Below are 26,195 nucleotides of genomic sequence, written 5' to 3'. Positions count from 1 at the left end.
TCAGGGCCGTTACATCCTGTAACTCAGCGTGGCCGGTGGACCTCACCTGCGAGCTTGCTGGGAATGCGGAATTTCCAGTCCGGTCCCCGGCCTGCTGAATCTGTATTCACTGACGTCCCCGGGTGTTTCTGGCACATTGACGTTTGGACGGCACTTACTGGGGTTATTCCCGGGTCAGAGAACAGCGGAGAAGCCCAGCGTGGTGTGACTGGGGCCCTGGGACTGAAATCTGTGTGTCGTGGGGCTGAGATCGTGTCTGAGGCCCCAGGAAAAAACGTGCTCCCACACTCGCTCCCTTGCGGTTGTAGGACTGAGGTCCCACCGCCCGCCCCGGTCGTTGGGACTGCTCTCCTGGAGGCCCCCACATTCCCGCTGGTGGTCCCTTCCGCTCCCTTGTCATGAAGCTAGGCGTAAGTCCAAAACCCAAACACGCCCTCCCCCCGACAAGTAAAAGGATGCTACACACCCATCTCACCCAAGGATGCTGATGGATTTAAAAAAAACTAAACGAAGTTTTAGTAAAACGATTTTAGTTAAACCTTCAGAGAATGCCCCACCGTGACCAACGTGGTTAATGCTGGGGACGGAGGCGTGGCTCACTCTTGGGACAGCGCTTACTGCCGTCTGCCTGGTTAGGCTGCCGCAGGAGAAGAACCACACGTCATCTCCACTGATACTGAAATGACATTAGGGTAGTATTCAATATCCAGTCCCGGACAAGACCTATCCAAGTGGGATCCGGAAGGCATCATCGTACACGCTGAGCAAGTCAGGTGTGCAGGGGGGACTCTGAGGTGGCCCCTCTCAGGTCCCCTGCCCTGTGTGCACGCATCTTCTCCCGACTGGATTCAACAGAATGCTCATCTGGGTACTGCTGGGTGGGGGGGAGGGCAGGGGGGAGAAGGGGGAGGGGGGCCGGGGGATTTTTCTGATGTAATTAGGTGCCAAATTGACCTTAAGACAGGGAGTTTTTTTTTTCTTTAAATGGGTATTGGGTTTTGTGCCTTGCCAAAAAAGAACCACAACTTAGAGATGAACTTATCAGGGAAACTTTTGAAGTTATCTTCATATAAATTTCGTATAATGCGAAGGGAAGGTCTGATACGTGGAAAGACATTCATTCTCTTGTTGGACGGGAAAACATCATTTATACAGACGTCAATCATCCTGCCATTGAGTTACACGTAAAATTCAGTCCCAATAAAAGCTCTACACAATCCTAGTAAGATGATTAGAATTCTAAAATCACAGGAAAAGTAAGTGTGTTCAGACAAAAGGGATTCTGATAAAAGAGAATAAAAGGGAAATTAGCTTTATGAACTACTAAATGCTGTTACAAAGGCTCAGGCCATTGCCACAGCTGGGCACTACCTTGTGAAGAGCCAGATCGCCGGGGCAGAGCAGGGAGCCAGAGGCAGACTCACGATACAAGGCAGTTCTGAGTGTGATGAACGTAGAAAAAAGGATGATACCTCGGCAGGCGCTGCCGGGACAACTGGCTGGCCAGATGGAGAAAATACAGTTGGAGTCCTACCTTACTCCCAGACAAATTTTAGGTGGAGTGGATACGTCAAGTTTACAAATAAAACAAAATCCTTAGAAAAAAATGTGGAAAATTTTAAAAATAATTTCTGAATGGAGAAGGCAAAAAGCCATAAAACTGTTTTAAATTCACCATGTAGAATTTTTAAAAATTTACAGGAAAAAAATCCTGTAAATTCAAAAAAAATAGAGCTCAGACTAGGAAACCATTCAAACACAGTAAAATAATAACTTAACATATAAAGAATTCTTATAAGTAGTAAATAGCCAACAAATAGGAAAGAATATAAATATTTGGCCAAAGAATATAAACAGGCAGTTAATGGGAAAATAAATACAACTGACTTATGTACAAAGATACTTAAGCTCACTCATAATTAATAAAATCCAAATAAAACAATGAAGTATCATTTTTTTTCAAATAAAATGTAGCAAATCTAAAACAATATCATGATGTGCTGATCTAGTGAGGGTGTGGGGAAAAAGACGCTCATATGTATTAGGCTGGAGGTGCTGTATCACTGGAGGGTGATACGAAATTGCCACCAAACTGTGAAATGTGTCCCGGGCCCTGGCCAGGTAGCTGAGCTGGTTGGAGCATCCTCCCGGTGCGCCAGGATTGGGGCTTTGGTCCCCAGTCAGGGAGCATGCGGGAATCAGCCAATGAGTGCACAGAGAGGTGGAATCACGGATCGGTGCCTCTCTCTCTCTCTCCTTCCTCTATCTAAACTATATAATATATATGTATATATATAAATATACACACGTATATAAGTATATATTTATATATGTATTTATATATAATATATATGTGTATATGTGTGTATATATATCTCCCTGACTCAACATCATGTATGTAAATCTATTCATAAGGGAAACAAAAATGGGAACAATTTAAATGACTAAGATCGAAGAGCTGCGACCCTGCTATCATGTGTAACTTAAACTGTGTAAACGTGCTTGGTGCTTGTGCAGAAGAGCAGACGGCGGGTCATTCGCAGGAAGAGTGTGCTCTGGTGAGGGGGGATGATAGTGGTCCTTCGCACGTGACCAGGTGTGCGCTGTGGGTCCCCCAAGAGGGCCGGGGACACAGGAGAGGCTAAGGAGACTAGGTACCAGAGATTAAATGCATGAATCCTGCAGTCTTAGCACAAGGATGGAAAAAGGGATCTGCTCAGAAATAATGAAGATGTAATCATAAGAGCTGGAAAGATTATTTTAAGTGCTTGCAGGTGGTAAAGAAAACCAACTATCAGCTTGTAATTATGAAGGGAACGGAATAAATATATGCAGTTTTTAAATGTTCGTCACACCCACAACTCCTTTGCGTGTGAAGATATAAAAATATTTTATCTTCAGATGGTGGAGGGGAAACCTGGAACACAGACAAGCAATCAAGTCATCAGACATCACAGTGTCAGAGGCAGGGCAGGGGTGGCTGCAGGCATCAAACTCATCAGCCTCTCAGTTCGCAGGAGCGGGGCGCTCTGCACACTCGGGAGTCTGACGGGGCTCTCGGCTGCTGCCTCGAGTGATCCCTGGCACCACACCCCACCGCGCTCCCGGTTTATTCGGGAGACCCCCATTCCGGAGAGGGCTGGCTTTTCAACAGCTCTGCAAACCTGGAGTGAATCCACTGGGCAAGTCTGGGTTTGCATCCTCCTGGCCCCCTGACAACCTTGGCCTTGGATCTCAGCAGGAGGAGAATCTGACCAGTGTGAACTATTGTCTTCTCCGCTCAGTGCTTCCTGGATTCTCCATGTCCCGCCCACTGAGAGTTCTTGGTCAACAGCCCCTCAGTGTCACATGCAGGGTAGCTTCAGGGTGGGAGCCCGAGAGGTCAAGGTGTCAGTGGAAACTGCCAGCACCCAGCAGGGGCCGATTCTCTGGGGCCTTTCTGGGGCCTGGTGCACCTGTCAGTTAGTGGAGGCGTGTGCCCCACCACATACCTGTGCTGAGAGCACTACTCACTAGAGAGCCCTGAAAAATACCAACAAGCTATAATCTGTATCACCAGAAGATTCCTTAGGAAATGAAATCTTACATCTTCAAGTGCTTTGTCTATCTTACGCTGTTTTACAAAAGGGCCTAGTATGTGGCCCTTGATCTGATGGGTTCTGTATCAAGTATCATGAATGCGATAAAACACCCCCAGGGTTAATGCGAATGCCCTGCAAAGTGGCTCGCTGAACAGTCTGGAGGTGGGCCTTAGTGCCTTCGTGCAGAAGGCCCTTGGATATATTTTTCCTGGTGCTTTTAAAAACACTTCTATTTATTGATTGATGAGAGAGAGAGAGAGAGAGAGAGAGAGAGAGAGAGAGAGATTGAGATTTGCTGTCCCACTTATTCACACGCTCATTTGTTGACTCTCGCATGTGCCCTGACCAGGCACTGAACCCGCAGTCTTGGTGCCTCATGATGATGCCCTAACCAGCTGAGCTACGCAGCCAGGGCTGTTTTGTTTTCATTTTTTCACAGAACAGGTGCATTGCCAGTCTGCAGTTGTCCTGTGGGCAACTCCTTGCTGTTCCAAGGAAAGGAGAGTCCCTGAACGGGACAGGGAGACAGAGCAGAGCCCATGAGTGAGAGGCAGGATCACGGCACTTGTCGGCTGCTCTGTGGCCTTTCAGTACTGCAGAACTCGGGGCTGGGTTTTCTCTACCTTGTAGTTATTGTTCTAAAAATATCCCTAATGGACCATAATGATGTGCTTCAGAAACAGGCTGTACCTCTTATTGGGGGGAGAGCAGGCAGAAAAACAGCCATTGGATGTTCCCAACAGAGCAGAGCGGGTGTACTCAAACCAGCCGAACCGTGTTTACTACTTCCCCTACAACGGCGCACTCTCCCGCCCCAGGCTCGCCCCGGTGTCCGTGAGGATGCTGCTGCACCGCCCAGACTTTTCCAAACTCCAGGCACGCGGGAACCACCTCCCCATTCTTTGCCATAGCCATGCAAGTGAGCCCTCATGACTACTTCTTGACTTATTTTCACTCAAGTGATCTCATTTCTAATGCAAAGAAAATACACTGCTAAAACTTCATAACCCTACTGGGAATTCTATTACCCGTCAAGGCTCCACGGAAGCCTGCTCTCTCCTTCCTGAGGGGCGAACAGCCAGGTGGGGGAGGGGTTAAAGCACGTCGGAGCCAATGGAGACGTCCTCTTTGACTTTACACTGTCACGCTCTGCCGTGTCTGCTTCCTGTGCACAGCGAGCCAGTGACCCCCGTCACAGTCAGCACGCTGCACGGCAGGCAGGAGTCAGACGTCACCCCTGGAGTTGTGTGGCGCACAGCCTGGCCAGTGGTGCTGGGCTGGCCAAAATGTCCATTACGTTTTCTCCGTAAGATGGCCCTGGTTGTGCTTAGTAATCTTGAACTTCACTCAGAACAATTTTGTTAGATTGCATTGGGACAGCTGTCATGTCAGCGTGCATTAGAAAAACTTATCAAAATTGGTGAATTTCTGTGCAGCCGTTTTAATATTGAAGATGGAAGAAGATATGCAATATTTTCAGTGTATTATGCTTCATTATTTCAAGAGAGGTAAAAACTCAACTGAAACACAAAAAAAGATTTGTGCCATGTATGGAGAAGGTGCTGTGACTATCGAACATGTCAAAAGTGGTTTGTGAAGCTTCTTGTACTACTGATATTTTTGTCAAATAATTCTCTGCTGTGGGCTGTCTGATGCACTGGAAGATGTTGGGCAGCAGCCCTGGCCTCTACCCACTAGAAGCCAACAGCAGGAGGTAGCTGACGTCCTAAAAATATCCAAATCAATAAAGCTGTTGATGAAAATGAAAAATGTGTTTTTATTTTACGGAAGAAACGTAATAGGCTAAGGCGTCGGAGAGGCAGTGAGCAGCCCTGTCGGCCTGTGTTGCAGGAGAGGGAAGGAGTCTTATCTCACGCAGCCAGCCTCGCCAAGACAACATTTCTGGTGTTATCATTGGAGAGCATCTAACTAAGAAGGAAACGTAGGGGTCAGAAGGAACACGAGGCCCAGGGGTGGACGCCTTGCATTCTAATCTCCAGGTCTCTGCAGAGCGCAGGCCCCGTGTGGCTGTGGAGCGAGGAGCTCTGGGCGGCCCAGGCCACCCCTGTAGTGCCCAGGCCGTGAGACACCCTGTCTTCCCAGCCAGGGGCGTGTGCTGCTTCAGTTGTAGAGCAGCATCCCCTCCCCCCGCCCCCGTCTCCTTTCAAACTAGGTTTGCGGGCAATTCGAGAGACCGAGTAATAATGTGGCATCTCCTCACACCGAGGTTTCCTCCCGGGGCGCAGCACCTTCTACGACGACACGCTTTCGTGAGATGCGCTGAGTCCGGCCCGCGCTGCAGACGCTGGCTCACGTGCCTTCCGCCCGCTTTTCCGGCTGCAGGAAGGGTGACCGCTGTCCTCCAGTTCGCCCAGAGCCTTCTCTGTGTCCATGGGCTCCCTCAGAACACGGTCAGGGGGGCTCGACCTTCCGCAGGCTCACTGCCACGGCTTTTCCCTTCGAGACCTCACCACCTAAAGGCTTCACTGCTCTTTGTGAACCATCTTCCTGTTGTTGCTGTTGTTGCAGTCTGGGTATGAACTTCCTTTTCTTTTGGCCGCCTTGTTTAAAAGGGCTCTCCAAGGGGGGCCGCTAGTAAGCTCCCCTCTTATCTGGTGGGTGAGTCTCAAGCTTGGCTACATGCCTGGGGAGGTTTCACATGGAGGGACACCTGGATCTCACCCCCGGGCATTGGATCTCACGGCCAGGGGTGTAGGCTGGACATCGGGATGTTGGAAGCTCCCTGGGTGATCGGGAAGTGCACCTGGGACTGAGAACCACTGCACTGGGTTAGGGTTTTCAAACTTGAACGTGCACACGGTCGGCAGCCTGGGAATCTTGCTGAGAGGCAGACGCCGACTCAGTCAGTGGGTCTGGGGCGAGGGTCTGAGAATCTGCATTTCTAACCAGATGCAGTGATGCGGTTCTTCCCAACGCCCTCTGTTCAGACCCGGACCAGGTGGCGCTCACCTGCACCCTCTCTGTCCTACCAACTGCGCACGCTCAAGTAACACACGATTCCCAGCGAGCAACCGCATTCCGCTGCGTGTGCGGTTTTGTTTCCGACTGTCTGACAGTGGGATCCCTATTCTACCCTCACACGGAGGATTATCTGGAAAAGACTGGAACCCCCGAATCAGCACTCAGAATGATAAATCAGGTTCACAGGACCCGGGGTGCACACACTGATGTGGGGACCCACGTAGAACCCCGGAGTTTGTATGAAGATTATTTTACACTGAGGACGTTTGCCATCCGGCAGATGCAGAAAGGAATCTTTCCGGAGCTTCCATTCTCCGACTCAAAGTAGGAACCTCTGGGAGATGAGGCTGCCATACACATGCCCCCCCACCCACCGGAGCGGCTTGCACTCCCAGGAAGGACACCAAGAACAGACTCCCGTGAATCCCCGAGCAGGGCAGTTCACGGCCTGCAGTGGACAGACAGACAGACAACTGCCTCACACCCTGCAGCGGACAGACAGACAGACAGCCGCCTCACACCGGCGTGATCACGCAGGGTCGCAAACGTCACCGCTCCTCCGTTCTTCTCCCAACCTCTCTGCTCTAGCCTTCACAGCCTCTTCTCCTCTCTCCTTGTCCCCTGCGACCTGAGGTACGTGAGCCTCCACCTGGAGTCACTGACGAAGCTAATTCTGGGGTAATGAGCGGCCACGTGCTGCCGTTACCCCCGCTTCGCGGGCGAGGAAGCCGCGGTCCGCAGACCGTACCTGAGTCCAGGTGGTCGAGGTGCCAGGGGTCGGTGGCGGACGACATGGGCGAGAGGGTGAGCGGGGAGGCCCCGCAGTTGGATTCCACCAGCGCGCCCTGGACGTGCACCTGGGCCGAGGCGTTGGTCTGCCGCAGGGCCGCCTTGAGCGGGGCGACGTGGTTGAACTGCACTCGGGACAGGCACCCCGTGAAGCCCGGGGTGTTGTACTTGTGGATCTCCTGGTCGATCTTCCCCGTTTCTGAAAGACAGAGAGAGAGGATGTAACGATCTCATCCCACTGGCTACATTCCAGCTGCAGAATACACTTGTCGCTGAACGCTCGGGTCCAGATCTTACTCCTAGGTTTCAGGTTAGGATGTTACGTTCTTTTAGACGAAACACTCATGACGCGATAGGGCTTAGGGCTAGAGACTTCACCTTGAAAAGACCTCCTGTGTTACTAGAGGACCCGGCAGGCGGAGGAGAAGGAGGCTGTATTTGCTAAAATAACATGCACTCGTAATCGCCTTCCGGATACCTGAGAGACTGCTGAACCTGACCATGCACCTTGGTCCCAGGTGACTTCGGTTTCTGAGCCGCAGTGCCCCTCTCACGGGTGTGGAACAAGCCTCCCGCCCAGCCCTCCTGTACCGCTTTTGTATTTCTTTCTTATCCTTCTTCTTTAGAGTTTGTAATTTAAAAACAAAAGAAAAAAAACGAGTTCCTACAGCCAGTAATGGGGCGTTCCCTTTTCTTCTGAATCCAACCCCCTTGACATCCTGGAGTTTACAGCATCCCAGCCAGAACCTGACAGGTGTGCTGGAAGTCAGGACAGATTACCAACTCGATCACAAACCTACATAGGCCTTTAAGGATCTCCATCATCCCCCTGACCTGTGAGCTCAACCTCTTCCTAAACTAACACCCAGATCAGGGGGTGAGCAGATGCATTTACAATGCAGTTTCAGCCAGCACAACCGCTCGTTGCCGCATCAGGAGAAGCGAGCGTCTCTCTGGCCCTCCGCCCCGAGTTCTAGACCCTCCCCAGCAGGATGGGGGCGGAAGGAGCCCTAGAGCTTTCTGCCCAGCGGTTCCTCCAGCGTGGCTCCTGAACCCGCAGCACTGGTGTCACTGCGGGTCTCTAGCCGGACACTTGGAGGGTGGCCCGGCCGTCGGTGCACTTTTACAAGCCCTCCTCTCGAGTCCGAGGCTGCCAGGGCTCGAGAACCGCGGACGGCCCAGGCAACACCCGCGCGGTACTGCAAACCTAGGTGAGGGGCCAAAGGCGCTTCGGCAATTTGTATTGGGGATGGGAGACGGTGTTACCATGGTGATTACCTTTGAAGTCCAAGGGCAGGAATGTGACATACTCACCCTTGCATGTGAACTGTGAATAACAAAGGCTGGAACCAGAATGCTATTTATTTTAAAAAGTTGACTTCGGCTCTGGCTGGTGCAGCTCAGTGGATTGAGTGCCGGCCTATGAACCAAAGGGTCACTGGTTTGATTCCCAGTCAACGCACATGCCTGGGTTATGGGCCAGGTCCCCAGTGGGGAATGTGCGAAAGACAACCACACATTGATGTTTCTCTCCTTCTCTTTCACCCTCCCTTCCCCTCTGTCTAAAATAAATAAAATCTTTACAAAAAAGTTGACTTCAGAGCAGGTGATATTTCTCATCGGGGAATGAACACAGGTAAAGTAGCCTTGTGTAAAAATGTACTCCCCGTTAATTAAGGAATAACTCAGTAGAGAAGGGAGCAGACCTTGGGGGACAGAAGAAGTGGACGTACTCACACTCATCACACCAATGAATCGGTTCAGTGACCGGCTTGTACTAGTCCATGTGCATTTGACGAACAGGGAGAGAGGTGAGAACCGGGACAGATGAAGAGCGGTAATTCTCTGGGAGTTCAAACAGGGTCTCGGACAGGTACGTAAAGACACTGGCACGAATGACTCCCCATACTGCTTGCTGCCCTGCAGTGCACTGCAGTCTGTGACTCTGGCTACAGCACGTGCCACTCGGGACAGGAGGCAGACTGCGCCTGTGGCTGCGTACAAACACCTGCAGTCACAGACGTGTCGTGAGGTTCCTTCGATGACCAGGAAGCGGCTCTGGTCCCACTGACACCTGTGCTGGCTCGTTCCCTTTCCGTCCTCGCTCTCTCCCCGATGATGGCAGACCACTCACGCATTCATTCTTTGTCTCCTTGTCTAATACCCGGATTCCTGGTTCTGGGGTCACCAGCTTGCCTTCCACACAAACAGTTCGGATATTTGGTTTCCATCCCTCCCTCCCTTGGAACATCCTCAGACCAAGGAGGCTCAAGCTGACCCTGTCTCCGGGCGGAAGGAAAACCTCAGCTCCTTGCTTTCTGGACCTGCTGCCTGTCTTCACCTGTGGTCAGGGCAGGGGGACCAATGGCCACCTGGTGGCAGAGAACTGGGAACCACCTCAACTCCAACAGCTGCTTGTCCCCCATAAACAGAGAGCTCTTTTCAGCCTGTCCAGCCCTGGAGGAGAGTTCTAGAAAAAAGATTTCAGGGGCTGGGGCTTCTGCCATCTGCTGGGACTTCAGTTCCATTCAGTTCCATTCAGTTTGGTTCGCTTCAGTTCAATTCAAGTGGATTCAATTCGATTCAATTCAATTCGATTTGACTCAGTTCAGTTCAGTTCAACTCGCTGACCACCTCGTGGGAGCAGCAGGAAGGCAGAGACACATGTAATGTAACGACTGAGCCTGAGCAGCTCACGGCCTCGCTGGGGAAACAGGCATGCCGACCAACACACACACCCGAGCACCAGCAGCAGAGTAACAAGAGGTAACGTTTGCTGAGCCCTCCAAGCGTGCTAGCTGCCTTGTATGTGCTAGACACTTAGTTCCCGGAGCAGGCCCGTGGAGCAGGGAATGCCATTGCCCCTGTGCCACGCACAAGGGAACTGGGGCCTGTGGTTATGGCCCCTGGGCCGCCGGACCCTGGGTCTCTGAATCGCTGTGGTTTTCTGAGCTGAGGGCCTGACCGTGTGTTTGGTAAAATGATAGAGACGACGGGAAACCAGGGGAGCAGGTTTGTGGGGTACGGAGGAGACTTAGGGGCAGGCCCCGCTGGAACGAGGGCTGACTGTGGTTTTCGCTCACTGAACAAAAGGCTAGGCGTGCGGCACAGCACGGCTCTCTCTGGGCACTCTGCTCCGTGTAGGTCTCTGGGACGTACTGCTCCTGCATGTCCGAAGTCTTTGTGTTCTGACCGGGGACCCCCGTTCCCTGCCCCCCAGCCTCCCGTAGGTAACCACCACTCTCCTCTCTGCTTCTGAGTGTGGCTACTTTAAATTCCTGATATTCGAGGGATCACGTGGTGTTTGTTCTCTGGGTCTGGCTTCTTTCACCTCCCATAACCTCCTCCAAGCTCACGGCTAATGCAGCAAACGGCAGGGTTTCCTTCTCTTCTAAGGCTGCACCACATCCCACCACATGTGTGTATACTGCACAGGCTTCTACCCGTCCACCTGTGGGTGAAACGTTAGGCTGTGTCCGTGGTTCTAGGCTGTGAGTAATGCCGCGCTGAACCAGGGAGTGTGAATACCTCTTCGAGATCCTGATTTCTATCCCTTTGGGCATATACTCAGAGGTGAGGTCACTGGACCATATGTGGTTCTACTGTTTTAAGCCCTCACCTGAGGATTTATATTCATTGATTTAACAGAGAGAGCAAGAGGGGGGAGAGAGAGAGAGAAACATCAGTTCGTTGCCTCCCATACACACCCTGACCAGGAACTGATCCACAACCTAGGTATGTGCCCTCATGGGGAACTGAACCCATAGCCTGTTGGTGTACGGGATGATGCTCCAACCACCCGAGCCACCCAGCAAGGGCAGTCCTGTCTTTAATTTTGTGAAGGACCTCCATCCTGTTTTCCATAGCGGCTCCCCCCATTCCACACCACCCCCACCAGCTCCCCCACACCCTCACTGCTCGCTATCTGCGATAGAGCCAGCCTTCGAGGGTGGAAGGAAAAAGAACTCCAGGGTGACCTTGTCGTGAGGTTTGCTACGTCCTGGGACCAGTGGGAGTCTGACGGGGGGTCTAAGGGCTCAGGCCAGATGGGGAAGGGCCCTGAACGCCACGTTAAGATGTTTGCACTTCAGGCATGGAAACTCAAAGATGGCTCCTCTGCGGAGGGCGGTGACGGGAACCGACAAGAAAGGTAACTCTTGTTAGCGGCGGATCTCATTACCCTGCAGCGCCCACGAGCTCCCTGGGCTGGGAAGGGGTCTGCCTGGCCAAGGCAGGGCCACACCCCCGATGGGACAGAGCCACACCCCCGATGGGACAGCGCCTTCTTTGTTTCTCACCGGCACCTTCCTGCCCTCCGCTGGGCCCTGACATGGTTACAGCGAATCGGGTCTGGTTCTGTCTCTCCCGCTGGAGACCTGGGTGGACACCTTCCGACTCCGGCTTCGCTTCATACACTGGCCCCTGACACGGTCCTCCGAACGGTAGGCAGGGCAGGCTCCCAATCACACCACCGGAAGCGAACGGTTTCAAAGCTGTGCGTGTCTGAGGGATCCCATGTTAAGGAGGGGTCCCCGCTTCTTAAAGAGCTGCCCTCCCTTGGGTGTCTCCCTGTGAACTGACCCCCAGGGAGGGATAACAGACAAGGAAGGCGGCCAGAGGGGAGCCCCAGGGTGGGGGAGTCTGACAGTGCATCCAGGACCACAGGAGCCGTGGGACCAGGCAGGGGCCAGGAGGTCGGGGCTGCAAGCCCCGGTGGGAACGTCAGCTCCCGGTGGGCAGAGGCGGGGCCCGGGCTGCAAGGACCCTGGTCCACTCTCTCAGGGGCACCTTCCCTCTGCTCATCTCTCTCTCCTTTAGCTCTTGTCTTTCTGTGCTTTCCCTCTACTGGGGAAAATCCCCATTGTGTCAGCTGTGGCTCCTTTCCTGACAGGTGACTGGGGCACCACAGGCCAGGGTCCTGGTGCCCAGGAGAGCGGGAGCCGTATTTCCAAATCTGGGTAGTGCCACAAAGCTGGCTGACGTGCCTCCAAAGACCCCGGGCTGAGACACACCCCCGGGGGCGGGGCAGGACTGGATCGGTTCTCTTGCTTCTCCTGGTCCTGACGGGTCCAGCTCGGGGCCACGTGATGCTAAGAACAGTGACAGCTTCTTAGGAGCCGCAGCTGGTGCACGTGTGAGGCGCGTGGTTAGCGCTTGTGCATGGAGTCTCCAGACAGCGGTCCGAGCGCGGCAGGGTCCCCCCCACCGCACGGAAGGGGAACGGAGACTTAGGGAGGTCAAGGCTTTGCCGGTGGGTGTCTATCTTTCACATAAAAAAGAAAAACTACATAATGTTTTGTATTTTTCTCAATTTCTGTCTGAACAAGGGGCTGTATTGTATAGTTTTCATATTTGTTTGGGCTTTGGGCATTTATCATCGGGACTCTTTCTGGAAATGGCAGAGTGAGGACTTTTAAAAATAAAGACTATTTCATGGCCGTTGGAGATGGCGTCAGGACCGTGTTCCCCGGGGACTGCCCCGACAGCGTGGTGTTCGGGGGTGCCGTGAGCTGGTGTCGGCGTTCTGCAGCACCTCTCACAGCCCGGCGAGTTCTGCCAACGCCCGTCTGGAACAGAGACCCGCACTTCTCAAGAACCCCTCACGAGCGATCGTGAGGCTGTCCCTTCTGCGCCTGTGAGTTACCGCAAGTTAATTACGCCGATCGACTGGGCCGGCCCCACACTGAGATGAGACACCGAAGGGAGGTTTCCCGTAGGGAGCTCCTTTCTGCACGGAGGTGCCCGGGCCGCGGCGCCGGAGGGTGGGGACCTGCTCTGGGGAACGCAGACCCTGGAAGTGCGGTGCGGTCCCTGCGCGGACGGCAGGTCCTCAGGCTGCAGTCGGGACCATTGGGTCTGAGAGCCGCAGTGAGGTGGTCCCAGAACACGGCCCACTTAGAACACCCCGACATCGTTCCTGACACCACCTTCACAGGAAGGGCTCCCAACAGCACTTGTCAGGAGAATGCGGCGATTACGAATCACTACAGAATATCGCCGCCCCCCCACCCTTCAAAAGGAGCGTTCCTGTGGCTCCCTCCCTGATTCTGCTTCTGGCTCTACCTGGACAGGTGTGCTCACTCCCTCTCCGTTCAGGCGGGAAACCTGAACTGTAGCCCTGAGAACAGGGCCCGGATATCCCCCATCTTCGTGCTCCCCGATATGTCTATGTCAGTGCCCCACACGAAGTGATCCTCCGGCGACTGCAGGCTGGACTGTCGCTGAGGCTGCAGGACGCAGTCCGCCCGAGTCCGGCTGTGTGGGACGGGACCGAGCACCGTGCACACGTTCCCACGTGTGTGGGGGGGTCCCAGAGTAAGTGAGCGGGAAATGACCGTAGCTCAAAGATACCACCCCTCCCAAACACAGTAACAAGAGAGCTGAGCGTTAAGCTAAAAAGGCAAAATAAAACCCAAGTAAACCTCGTCCCTCAGTTCTAACAGGATCACAGGATGAACTGAAATGTAGGCTCTGGACCTCAGGGTCGGCGCCTGGCCAGGAGAGGCTGAACTTTTTGATCAGTGACGCCTTCCTGACCAGCGGCCTTTCAGAAGATGCACCACTGGAATTAAATCGTACTCATACCTGATGTGTAAACCGTGTGCTAGTTGTATTAATCCTTCACCGTTATTTACTGTATGCTTTTCTCTGGCATGCAGGAAGGCGGGACTAAAACATTCAGTTGTCATTCAAATAGCCCTTGACCTATGACCTTTGCTAACTCAATCACAAAGAGGTGATCTGGGGGGAGAAACAGAATCTTCTTTTCCTCCCTCCCCCATCAAGGTCTCTGTAAATCTTTTTCTAAGTGTTGATAAAATAAAATTGGGTTGTTTTTTCAGAAACAGCAATAAAAAGAAATGTCTTAATACGAAGAGGCTAGTCTAGTACACAATTTTGCGACAACAGGAAGTACAACATTTTTATTTGTGTGAACTTATCCCAGTCCCCGAACTTTGGGGGATACATGTGTGGGTTGAGGTTGTCCTTCTCACCCCTAAAGTCTAGTCTGAAACCGCAGACTCACTGTGGTTGCTGGTTAATGTGATGCAGTCGAGCCTACAAGCAAAGGGGAAGAGAGGACCCCCCTGACGCTCCCAGACACACTCAGCACCACACAGGAACACACGTCTGAAGGTGAAGTCTCCATCTTTCCCTGCGTGTGCCCGGCTGTCAGTCAGGAGACAGAGAGCCCGGCGGGCCCTTCTCTGCAGCCTCCGGGGCCCCGCTGCCCGGCGCGACGTCCGGGGCTGAGAGAAACAGGCTCCGAACGTGGTGACAAGACCTGCCGGAAGAACGGACGCAGCTGTCGGTCACATCCCACAGAGCTGGGCGCTGAGGTTTACTCCGTGGGGAATGCTGGTCCGAGTCCGCCGCTCAGTGTTTGCAAATCTAAGCCACGCGTCTGAGCCCTCGGCCGCCGGAGGACAGGGCACTGCCGTGCGGTCTGGATCTCCCGCGGGATCTACGTGCACGGACCTCGCTTCTCATTCACTCACTGCCTCTTATGCAACTTCTGCCTAACCTGAGGCATCAGAAGTAAAACCTCACCAACATCTTACACACAAAATGTCCAAAGTGAAATGCAGCACAGAAGAATGATCTCTCTCTCTGTGTGCTCTGCTTCTGTTTTTTTGTAATTAAATTTATTGGGGTGACTATTTTTAGGCTTAGGAGAGTCCTATAGTCAACACTATAAGGAGAACGAGATTAAGCTTTTAAGTTTTTTTCCTTAATTCTTCTCCAAACTGTGGAAGACTGTTCTAGCCACGCCCAGTCCCTGTTGACTTGCAGCCAGCTCCCCAGGGAGCAGGGCTTTGGGGACAGCAGAGGGTGCTGGCCTCATACCCATAACCGGCAGCGTAATGCAGGGCAGGCCAGGAAAAGTGTGCCAACAAATGGTTGTGTTCCAGACGATGTCAGCTTGAATGATTTAGTAAAAAGAAAGAGTGGTTTCCTGCCTTTGTTCTCGCTTGTGTTTTAATTCCTGCGCCTGGAGGCCCCTCAAGCTGTCGTACTCCAGAGAAAGACATCCTCTGAGGACTGAGACTGCGTGACAGGCAGTCATTAAAGCATCAGGCCCCGGGCGGCTGAGGTCGGGGCTGAGTGGTGAGGCCTGACTGGCTTGCAGAGAGAGAGGGAGCTGCCAGAAAGCGGGTGGGGGTTCCCTCGGTTTGCTGTGCATGTCACATCATTAATATCAGACAGGGTTCAGATCTTGGGGCCCCGGCCCGTGAAACGATGTTTGGGAGACAATGTGCTTTGAGGCTGACCCTGGACCTGAGCAGGTCATTGCGTGGATCTGAACGTCACGATGATACTCGCCCTGCGCCGCGAAGGAAGGGGTCCAGATGTGGACGGCAGGCCCGTGAGTCTACAGCGTGTTTCTTCCCACAGCCCCTTCTTCCTGCCCCATCTCTAAAGCCCACTCATCATTTTTCAGGCCGGAAGGACAGCCCACTAGGTCGGGGGAATGGACAGAGGCTACCTATGTTTCAGCAAAGCATGTCACTATGTGTCTCGTGGCTCTTTGGTGTGGAAGGCAGGTGTGTGTGGGCTCGAGATAGCAAGGGGAGTGTTTCAAAGGTGGAGTTACGGCGAGATGAACTGTGGGTGGAAATCCACCGAAGAGTGAAAACTGGCTTCTGGGAAGAATTTCAGTGGGGTGACTCCAGCCTGACGTTCTATGCTTCACTATTTGGACAAGGACGTCAGTGGCACATTGACTGACGTGTCACAGCATGTCATAGAAAGGGGCGGTTCTACGTGAGAGGACAGGGTCCTGAGCCAAAGGGACTTCGAGAGGCTGAAATGGTGGCCTGGATCTGACTAGAAAAGTTGAGCAGAAACAAACACCTGATTTGTGTGATTGAAAATACTGCCCGCCTCCTCCCACCCCCCAAGTCACCCTCAGTCTCACGGTGTATAGAACACACCTCACAGCAGCCCGCACCCTCCTCCCTGCTGTCCCCGACACTGCAGCCCACGCGGGATGAGGGGATTCTGACTGTGAGCTGGGAGTCAGGAGTGGGACGTGGCCGAGACGAGGAAAGGACGGGGCCTCGCGTCTCGTCTCGGCGCTGTGGTCTCTGAGACTGTCTCATTGTGGTCAGAATGGGCCCGGGGAGGCGTTCGGCTCAGGACGGAAGGACGGACGGAGCCTTCAGGACAGGCAGCGGTGATAAACCAGGGCGTGCGCAGCCCACGGCCCCCACGCCTGAAGCTGTCACGGGACAGAGTCAAAGGAAGCGGAAATGCTCAGCACCCCGGCGTTCGGGAAATGCACCGAAGCTCTGCCCCCTGTGAATGGTTCGGCACTCCTGGCGGCAGCAGGGTGGGGTGGGGGGGCGGACAGACAGAGCACAGAAGAACAGGCAGGGCGATGCCAACCCCTCCTGCATCCGCCGCTCAGTCCCCTCACGCCAGTGCCCTGTGTGACTCCCGTGGGGCTGAAAGGGCTGTTGGTCTTCACTTCCCTTTTAACGAAGGTCGGGGGGCTCTCTGGGGCGTGTTTTCGTGGGGACCTGTGTTTTCAGCTCCCGCTGTGCGGGCTGCGGGCTGACTTTCCTAGCTGGGCCCAGTGTCCAGTCCTGTCATGATCTCTGCCCCCCCGGCTGCCCGTGCACGCCCCCGGCACGTCCGTCTCCACTTCGGAAGGTGCAGATTGCATTGGCAGCAGCCCCCGGGAGAACGTGCGTTTTCTGGAACGAGCTGGCGGTCGTTTTCTCTCGGTGTCAAGCTGTGTGCTTTGTTTCAGAGAGAACTGAAGCTTAAGGTGTTTTACGGGACAACGGCATTCATCTCTCTCCTAAAACATGTTATTGCGAATCCTGTTGGGAAAATGAATCTGCCTGAAGAGGTTGTTTTCCTGGGTAACCGAGGATTTGGCGCTCTTGGCCGGAGTGCCACATTTCGGTGTTTCAGGCTGAGCAGCTGCCTGGGAGGCCTTCTTCAGCACGGGGACCACCACAAGGCCGCACCCCGGCTCCCACGGGCCCTGCGTTCGCCCCCGAGGGCCTCGTCCTCCGTAACAAACAAACGGGATCTTCTAGGACTGAAGGCGAAAATATTACGATGTTGAAACACTTTCTGCCGCTTAAAAGTTCACCGTTTTTCCCTTCTGGCTTTAAAAGGAATGGAAACACGTTCGTGGGTCTCTCAAGGCTGGAGCCCCGGGCACTGTGGCTCCGTGCCTCGTGGCTACGTTCCTGCAGGACGCTCGGGGTGACTTGTCCTGATGGCGCGCGGCCTGACGGGGAGCTCTGTTTTGTGACGCCGGGGACTCAGCTGCCACGCAGCGCTGGGCTTTGCCTCTTGAACGCCTTGGAGGAGTCCCGCGGATTCCTCCGGAAGCTCCTGAAATACATACAGGTCGCCCTTCCTAGAGTCCTTCCGCTGAGAAATTTTATTCTGTTTTTCACATCGGGAGAAGAGTCCTCAGTGAAGGAGCACACGACAAATCTTTTAAAGTGATGACGACTGTAAAGGCGCCACACCCGCACCTGAGTGGGCAGAGCACCCCCACCCACACGCACCAAACCAGCGACGGAGACGATTTCCTGTGCGTCCCAGGGCAGCGAGAAGCACTTCCTCCACAGGCAGCGCAGACTTCGCTTGTCTTTACACAGAGGGGAAAGGAAGGAGAGGGACAGGGAGAAGCATCCACGCGTGTGAGAGAGAAACATGGACAGGTTGCCTCCCGTACACGCCCTGACCGGGACTGAACCCGAAACCCAGGCAAGCGCCCTGACTGGGAATCGAACCGGCAACGCCCAACCGACTGAGCCACAGCGGTCAGGGCTCTCCAGGCAGTTTAGATGGCGGAGCTCTGTTAACACTCATACAGCAACAAGACAGCTTGAGACACCCCCAAAAAACATCCCTGTGAGCTGAATAATTTGATGCTGGCCTAGGGAGTGAGTTTTGTGAAGGGCCTTCCAAGAGAAAAGACAAACTTTCCTCAAAGGAAGCTTTCAGAGGATCGCTTAAACACCCTGCCTCTCTAGCAATGTAACAACTGCCTGCACCTTCAAATTCTGAACTCTGACACGACCCTTCCCTGGGGTCACGAACGGCACACACACACAGAAGTGAGGTCGCATACAAGTCACTGTTAATACAAGATGGGAACTGCCGGATCTTCCTATAAAAACACAAAGCACTGCCTTCAAGTGCAGCACGGAAAACACATCTACATTGGGGTGTACTTATTTACCAAGGGAGGCTTTGCCAGTGTTGCGGCCGTAGAGAGAGTTCTGGAAGAGCTGAGGGCCCGAGTATTTTTTTCTCCTTCCGCGAGGACCGGCTGACACAGGGGGACCGCGGCGATAATAGTGGCTGACATCTACAGCCCGTATTTTATGCCCTGCGCAGAGCAATTTACATGCATTACCTCCTTTAATCCTTGTTGCCGCTCTGTGAAATAGGTGCTATTATTACCTTCCTTTTCCTCTGACAGAGGAAACAGGCCCGGGATGTTAAATATCTTAACCCTTCTTTTACCCTGATCTCAGCTGCTCTGCTCTAACGCATTTCTGATCGTTGAAAGCAGCAGATCTGAAAACTGGCAGAGAGAATGTGTATTTATAAAGGAGGCCGGTTCTGTTTCCAAAAATTCAAACGGAAACATGCAGCCTTTATACTTGCGGTCTCTCGAGGTGCAGCCTGGGCACCCCGGTAAGCAAGGAGGCAGCCTCGATTCTTTGGGGTGTGGAACGGACCTCCCACCGAGAGGCCACAGAGCTGGGGCGGAGGCGTAGTATCAACAGTTACAATCTACAGAGGAGAAAGCCCAGGCCGAGTTCTGCTAAGTAACTGGTCACACAGCTCACCGATGGCTGAACCAGGGCTACTGCGCCTGCCCCCGGTTCTTGGAAACCTGAGTTCCCACAGCTAGAAAAAGGGATGCTCCCCCTGGGGACTGGTATGTGGCCCGTGGTGCGTGGTGTGGCTCTCCTCAGTGGGCGGACAGCTCTTTGACGGATTCTGCTCCCCTCTCATTGCGCAGCCTCTTACTCTGCTTTCAGACTCGGGGACGTGTTTCTGGAGAGAACGCAGTCTGACTCCGGGTGAACCCACGCTGGTTCAGGGCACAAGGGAATGCCGAACGGACCCATCACGTCGGAGCCGGAGCTGGGCGGTCAGTGTTCCCGAGGGGGCGCTAGCCCTGGCCGACTCTGCCCTCCGCCTCTCGGACTTGGAGCCTTGAATCACGGAGCAGATCAGTGAGTGGGGACGGCCCACGGGCTGCCTTCTCGGCCAGGGAAGAGGACCGGCACGGGGGCGTGTGCCAGCACAGACGCCGAGGATCTGAAGTTAACTCGGCAAACTCTCAGCACTTAGAGTGGGAGGGAGGAAAGGCCGCCAACGAAATGAGTTTGTGGTTCAATCTCTGAACGCCGTTAGCACGGGAAGAACATCGGAGGGTCAGCGTGCGGGGAGTGTCCTCTGAGGGCAGCTGGCCTGGCACAGGAAGGAAGCGGGTTTGCTTTATTATCTTCTCTATGTCAGCATCAACGCTGGGGACCCTCAGGAGAGTAGCAGCATTTGCTGAACTTCTAGCTTCCAGAGAGCACAGAGATGCTGCCTTTCGGAAACGCGCCCCTTTAAGGCCCAGCTTTCCTGTGCGGAATCAGTTCGAGGTTCTGCCCGTTTGGTCAGTAATGACGCCCCTTCCGCCCCCATCCGGGGTCTGAGCTCTGCGTGGTGGCCCGGAGCTGGGGCACTGCACCTCCCAGGGCCCAGGACGGGGGCCTGCTGCTCCATGTCCGCAGGCAAGTCCGAGGGGGGACTGTGAACTTCTCACCTGCCAGGGGGGCCGGTGACTCTGGGGCGAGAGGGGGAGCTGGGGCCTGGCGACAGAGGAAAGCGGTGGGTTTTGTTCAGGATGGGTGTGTTTCTGACTTTGCAGGGGTGGGAAAGGTGCTGCTTAGGGCACTTGGCCCCCAAACGGGAGGTGTCTTAGGAAACCCTCACCTGCCCCATCCGGAGTCAAACCCAGGCTGCCGGCCCCTGTGCTCTGGGACTCCCGGGAGACCTGGGCCCCTTCAGGGCCGCCCCAGATAGCATGCGGCCTCAGGGGTGAGTCTGAATCCCCTGCAGGGCCTGACGGCTTTCGGCCGTGCCAGGGAACTCTCTGTGAAGAGGTTCAAAGGAAGAGAGTTTTGGTTACCAAGAGGAACCAGGAAAACGTGACGGAAATGCAACACTTGGAACTCAGATTTGCTTCACAACACTGGATGCTCTTATTTGTCTGACAGGCTCCAAACCAGATTTTTGCAGCTCACTGAAACATAGTGCAGACTCCCTGGTCGCTCCCTGACACCCGCTGAGCCTTGCAAAACCGAAAGTTTTGATTTCTGGGGTTTACCCGAGTTTTCAAGTTGTGCAAGCTACCCACGGGCTGCACGAGCGGCTTATTGTGAGCTTTCTTAAGTTTTGCATTTGTTTTATCTCACAATAACATGAATTTAGGGCTAAGAGTAAACCTCCGGGCTAAACTTCAGTCCTAACACAGGAGACTTTTAACTCTGTGCTCAGACTAAAATCCTTGGAAATAAAAATACCAGGAGCAGGAGACCACAGATACAAACATATTAATGGAATAGAACACTGATTTTTTTGGGGTTTACCTTTAACTTTTAAAATCAACAACTGTACCTATTTTAAGTGTGTGTGCGGTTTTGGCGAATTCTCCCAAATACTGAAGATACGCTCTTATAACTACCATCACCACCAAGCCCCTGGAACACGGAAACCGGAAGTTTGTGCAAACTCCGTTTTTGCTTCTGGTTATTATTTGTGTGTGTCTGAGCGTTTGTGTGAAAATTCATCCCTAAAAAACTACTTAAAATAACTTTCGCCCTGGTGGAAAGCTTTTGAGAATAATTTCATCTGAGATTCTAATAGTCCTGCCATTTGTGTAAGAAAATTTATAGAACAATAGAGCCTTGTGCTTAAAAGCTTCTCAGAGAATGTTGATTTATAAAAGAGTTTTTGCCAGCAGGGAGGTTTTCCCCCCTCTATTTTCTTTCTTTTTTTTTTGGGTCCCTTCAGAGACAAAAGGGAGTGTTTTACAGAAAATGCAGCACGCTGGCCTCAGAGTCCGGGTTCTGGGGTAGAAGTCGTTCCAGGATACAATGGTTTGCATAACCCAATGTGGCTCCAGGACCGTATGAAAGTACATGTGCGGCACCTTTAATAAAATCCTCGCTGGCGTTCTCCCTTGCATTTTGTTTTCTCCTGTCTCCCACCCGAAGCACGCTCCGAGGTCATGCGTTAGGGCACTCCTCAGAGGAAAGCACTGCCTTCATACAGGACCTGAAAGTGGCCCCGAAGAAGCCCCGGGTGTCTGCCCCGCCGACCCTGGGGTGTCGGAGCAGGCGCCCTGGGCTCTCCCTGGCGGCCTGCCTTAGCACATGCTTTCGCAATCAGCAGTGTTGTTTGTGGATAACATTTCAGCAGAGCTGAGTTGCGATCCCCCAGCATCTGTCTACCCACACCCCCCAAAAGATCTGGCCGGTCCTGCTCTGAGGGAGACGGGTGACACGGCCTGAAACCCAGGGCAGGTGGCTTCGGAGAAAGGTGAAGAGGGGAACCTGTGCAAAGGGGGATGCTGGTGAGGAGGCCCCCCTGAGACTTGGGAGACAGCCTGAGACCCAGGGTGCCCCTCGTGCACGTGGCCTCCTGACAGAATGGTGGCCGGCCTGGGGGTGGGCGGGGGACTCGTTTATGGGACGAACGCACAGAGTAGCCGCACGCAGGGGGCCCCTGGTGCTAGTTTCCGGCGTCGTTCTCCCAGGTCCCGAGCTTCACAAGAGGCCTGGGGTCACCCCGCTCGGAGGTGAAAGGACTCCTTCTGCATCACCCTGCACACCAGCGGCGGAATGAAGGTCTGGATTTGCAGCACGTGCTGCTCACAGTGGGGGCTACAGGCTGGCTCGACGACTGAGGCCGGCCCCACGAACCCGCAGACCGGGCTCCTGCGAGGAGGCCACAGCAAGAGACGGCTGTGCTCCGCGGCCCGCCGCCCCGCTAATAATTCATGATGTCGCCGGGAAATGGTGCCCCGGAAACAGAGGACACCCTCCGAGAAGAGCTCAGCCGAAGTGCACTTTGTGGTTCTGAACACCTATGGCCAGAGACAGCGTATTGATTCCAGAGGCACCGAGGCCTGGCTGAAAACCACCGCACATCGACTGGCTAGCTGGGTGCCTGTCACGTGCAGCTTCAGAAAATATCAGGGAGCTGACAGGACTTTGTACTCATTTATCCTTTTTGTGCAAACCTTGTAACTAGGCAAGAAGGAGGAGCAAGAGCTGTTATCTGTGGGGGTGGGGGGGCCCAGCCTTGCCACGAACAGCTTGGCGGCCTCAGGTGAAAGTTCCCAAATCTCTTTGAGCCTCAGTTACAACGCACACGCACACAGAGGATCTGGGTCCCTCTTTTCTGCACCCCCGAACCGAACTCACCAGCAGGGGGCGCCAGCTGCACCTCCAACACACACCAGGGGTCTGCCCGGTGCTGCGGGTGTCCAGGAATCACCGTCCAGCTCAAGCCCCCGTATCTTCCAACTGGCATTAAAAAGAAACCCAACTGACCTTCTGTTCTAAAAGTGTTACAATTCTGAAGAAGTGTTGAAAAGAGAAAGAACCTTGGATGCGCTTTAGAAAACATATGCAAGTGGTGTTTCTCAGTTGTTCTCTCCATGTTTCTTGAGCTCCGGCTGTACCCAGGTCACCCAGGGAGGCTCGGGCCTGTGGGCGCCACTGGAGAGGGTGAAGGAGTCTGTGTGTGTACACACGTATCCACAAGGCCCGACGGGACGGCAGGGTTCAGAGGGCTCCACCCAGCAAAAGCGTCCAACTTCCTCCCACAGAGGGGCGGGGTGACTGAGGGGGAGCTGCCCCCGGGGGGTGGGAAGAGTCACCGACTGAACCAGGACAGACGCCCCAGGCCCAGTGGAGTCAAAGCACTTCCACGTGTTGGGAGCCAAGTGTGCACGGCAGTGTTTCATCCGGTGTCAGGCCAGGACAGGACGAGGGTCGGTGGGGACGGAATGGCAGCACCACACTTACAACAGACGGACGGATGGACCGGTCATGTAAGAGGTGGGACGACGGAGCCCAGACAACTGAGCTCTGACAGCTTCCCCCTTGGTCCCGTGCTGTCCAGCTTCTCCCCGGACACCCGCAGTGACGGCCGGCTTGGGCCTCTCCAGGTGACGGGCTGCAGGCTCGGGCCATCACCCCCTCACCCCGAAAGGACACCTGCCCGCCAGACCCAGCGGTTCTCACCCAGCCCCGAACGCACACACAGGCCCTGCATCTCCCTGCGAGCACTCCTCGGGGAGTCACAGGCAGCCCCCCCGCCACCCCCACGCCCCTCCCCTTCAGGCTAACTGCCCCCAATGCCCACTGCTGTTCTCTGAGTGGGTCACCCTCCACCGGCCACGTCCTGCTTTGGCAATGCCCGTTTCGTGACACGGAACTCCTAACCGGATGACAAGCCAGACACGCCCGACAGCGGGGCCCCTGGACCCTGCCTTCACGCCGGCAGCTCTGAGATCATTCTCACGGCCTGATCCCCCCCGTGTGCCCAGAGCTGCCCTCGTCTCCTTCACCTTGAACTCACGTAACTGTATGAACTTGTATTTAACTCCATTTTTTTGGTTTTGGCTCCGATTTATAGACACTTAAAATCATGATGGTGCCTTACATTGAATTACACATTTCTATTGATCTGAGGGCTTCTGCACATGCTGTTCTGATGACTTTTGATTCTCTGATTCACCTTATCAGTTACCCGCCCCCTACCTTTCCATCATTTGGAAGTCTGATTGGCAGGAGTGGAAACGGCTTCCACGGATACACGTGTTGGGCGGACAGGAACAAAGGCCCGGTCCTGTGAGGTGCCTCCCCTTGTCCACGCCGCAGGCTAAGGGGTGGACAATGGGCAACTACACGCGTGGACACACCTCTGAGATAACTGCGCAGAAAGAAAGGTGCCACGAAGGGAAATACAGCCCCATGAGGGAGTAAGAAATGACCGGGCGAGGCTGACAGACCGCTCCGAGCAGCACGCCGTGCGCCCGGGAGACCGGGACTCGGGGGAACAGATGACTCATCTGACTTCCTGCTCTGTTCCAGAGAGAACTCCAGGCAATCACCTCTGGGCTGGCTGTGTCCTCCCTGCGAGCGTCTGAGTCACAGGCACTGAGTGAGCACCAGGTACGACGTCTGGCACCTGGTGTGCCTCTCAGGGGCCTTTGTCGAGTAAGTGCAAAGACAGACCACGACAGGCTGCGACACACGTTTCGCTGCAATGAAGGAGCCCCAAGCCAAGGCCCCTCGGCAGGGCTTTAGGACGCCTGCCCTGGGACACCCCGCAGCCACGGCGCGCGAGGGGCGTGATCAGACCGTGGCCCGTCTGCCGAGACAGTGTCACACCGGTCAGAACGCGCCCCGAGCTGTTCTCAAGTGCCCCCTTTCCGCTCATCTCGCATGCAGGAGTCACGGCTAGCTCCGTGCGGCCTGATTCTGGAGAACTCGCCGTGACACGTGTCTGCTGCATGGGGCGGGGGGGGGGCGGGGGGATGAACTGACTGATGAAGCGTCCTGCTGTGAAGCAGGAAACACGCAGGTAGAAGAGACGGAGGTGGAGCAGGAAAGGCCAGAGAGAGAACAGGGACCCAGTTCCTGTGCCGAGGATGGGCTGCTAGACCCAGGACCGTAAATAAGATACGTACACACATGCTGAAATAAACTAGAGTCCGAGAAGTTCAGGTGCAGATGCTCAGTGAGGGCAGGGGAGGGGCTGGCCACTTCTGTCCTGGAGGGCAGAGAGAGCTGCAGGACCCCTGGGTGAAGAGGTGCTTGGGGACCGGGGCCCTGTGGGGGCTCAAGCTGGGAGGGGCCTGGCCGGGCCTCCTGTTTTGGGGGTCTTTAACTTTCTGGAGAGTTACGTGGAGATGAGGGTGGGGGTGGGGTGGGGCCGGCGCCCAGGGCTCTCCCAGCCTCACTGCCTCCGGAGGGAGTGGCGCTTTGCACCTCTGAGGACCCTCTCCCTTGAAGGCCCTTTCTCCAAGGAGAGAAATTTCGTCTGCTGTCCTCTGAGCGGATTTACCTGGTGAGGTTTGGGACTAGCATTTTAATGGGAATAGTTTTTGTTTCTGAAAGGGCTCTCTGTTGCAGTGGTTAACCCGTCCCCTTCTCCCCCACCCCGCACGGCGCTGACCAGGCTTCATCTCGGTGGCAGGCCTTCCCCTCGGGCTGTAACGAAGGTCAGGTCTCGGCGAGCACTGATGCAGTCCCTGCCCCAGTGACCACCAGCTCCCAGGGAGCAGAAGAGGACAACGTGAGCCTGCAGAACGAAAGCCCGTTCGGACGACGGTTGTTTCCAGAAGCAGCGCAAGGACCGCACTCCGTGTGTGCACACTGCAGACGCACGGCGGTCTCAGGGCCGAGAGTGACCGGCTGACGACGGAGGCCGCGCCCCAGACCCTCTGGGGGCGCACCGCCTTGCCCTCACCAGAGGCGACACACAGCCTTGCCCTCACCAGAGGCGGCGGGGGAGAGAACGCGCACAGGTTACATCAGAGCGAGAAGGATGGACACTAAGGGATCTGCAGGAAGGTGAGGCCTCCCGACTCTCCAAGGAGCCTCTCCCCCTCCATCAACCTGTGTGCTACAGACACAGACGAAGAGAGCAGCTTTCAGGACACAGACTTCTGAAGTGACGCCGGTGGCGGACTTTTTGCTGAGGATTCACACTGCACGTTCGCACTGCCCCGCGCGAAGCCCGGCAGGTGGGTGGTCCTGAAGGCGTGGGTACGGCAGGCAGCCG

The 26,195-nt window shown here is 54.6% G+C and overlaps 1 protein-coding gene across 1 annotated transcript in view; it reads right to left on the bottom strand.

Moving 5' to 3' along the window:
• CNTNAP2 (contactin associated protein 2) overlaps positions 1-26,195 on the bottom strand; it is a 1,722,722-nt gene that overhangs the window by 19,627 nt on the left and 1,676,900 nt on the right. Inside the window, exon 22 of the mRNA XM_028525626.2 lies at positions 7,312-7,551. Within this exon, the coding sequence (XP_028381427.1) occupies positions 7,312-7,551 (240 nt within the window). The remainder of the gene's footprint in view (positions 1-7,311; positions 7,552-26,195) is intronic.

This window comes from Phyllostomus discolor, chromosome 10, assembly GCF_004126475.2.
Source record: "Phyllostomus discolor isolate MPI-MPIP mPhyDis1 chromosome 10, mPhyDis1.pri.v3, whole genome shotgun sequence".
Classification (NCBI taxonomy): Eukaryota; Metazoa; Chordata; class Mammalia; order Chiroptera; family Phyllostomidae; genus Phyllostomus; species Phyllostomus discolor.
This window is presented reverse-complemented; position numbering and strand designations above follow the sequence as displayed.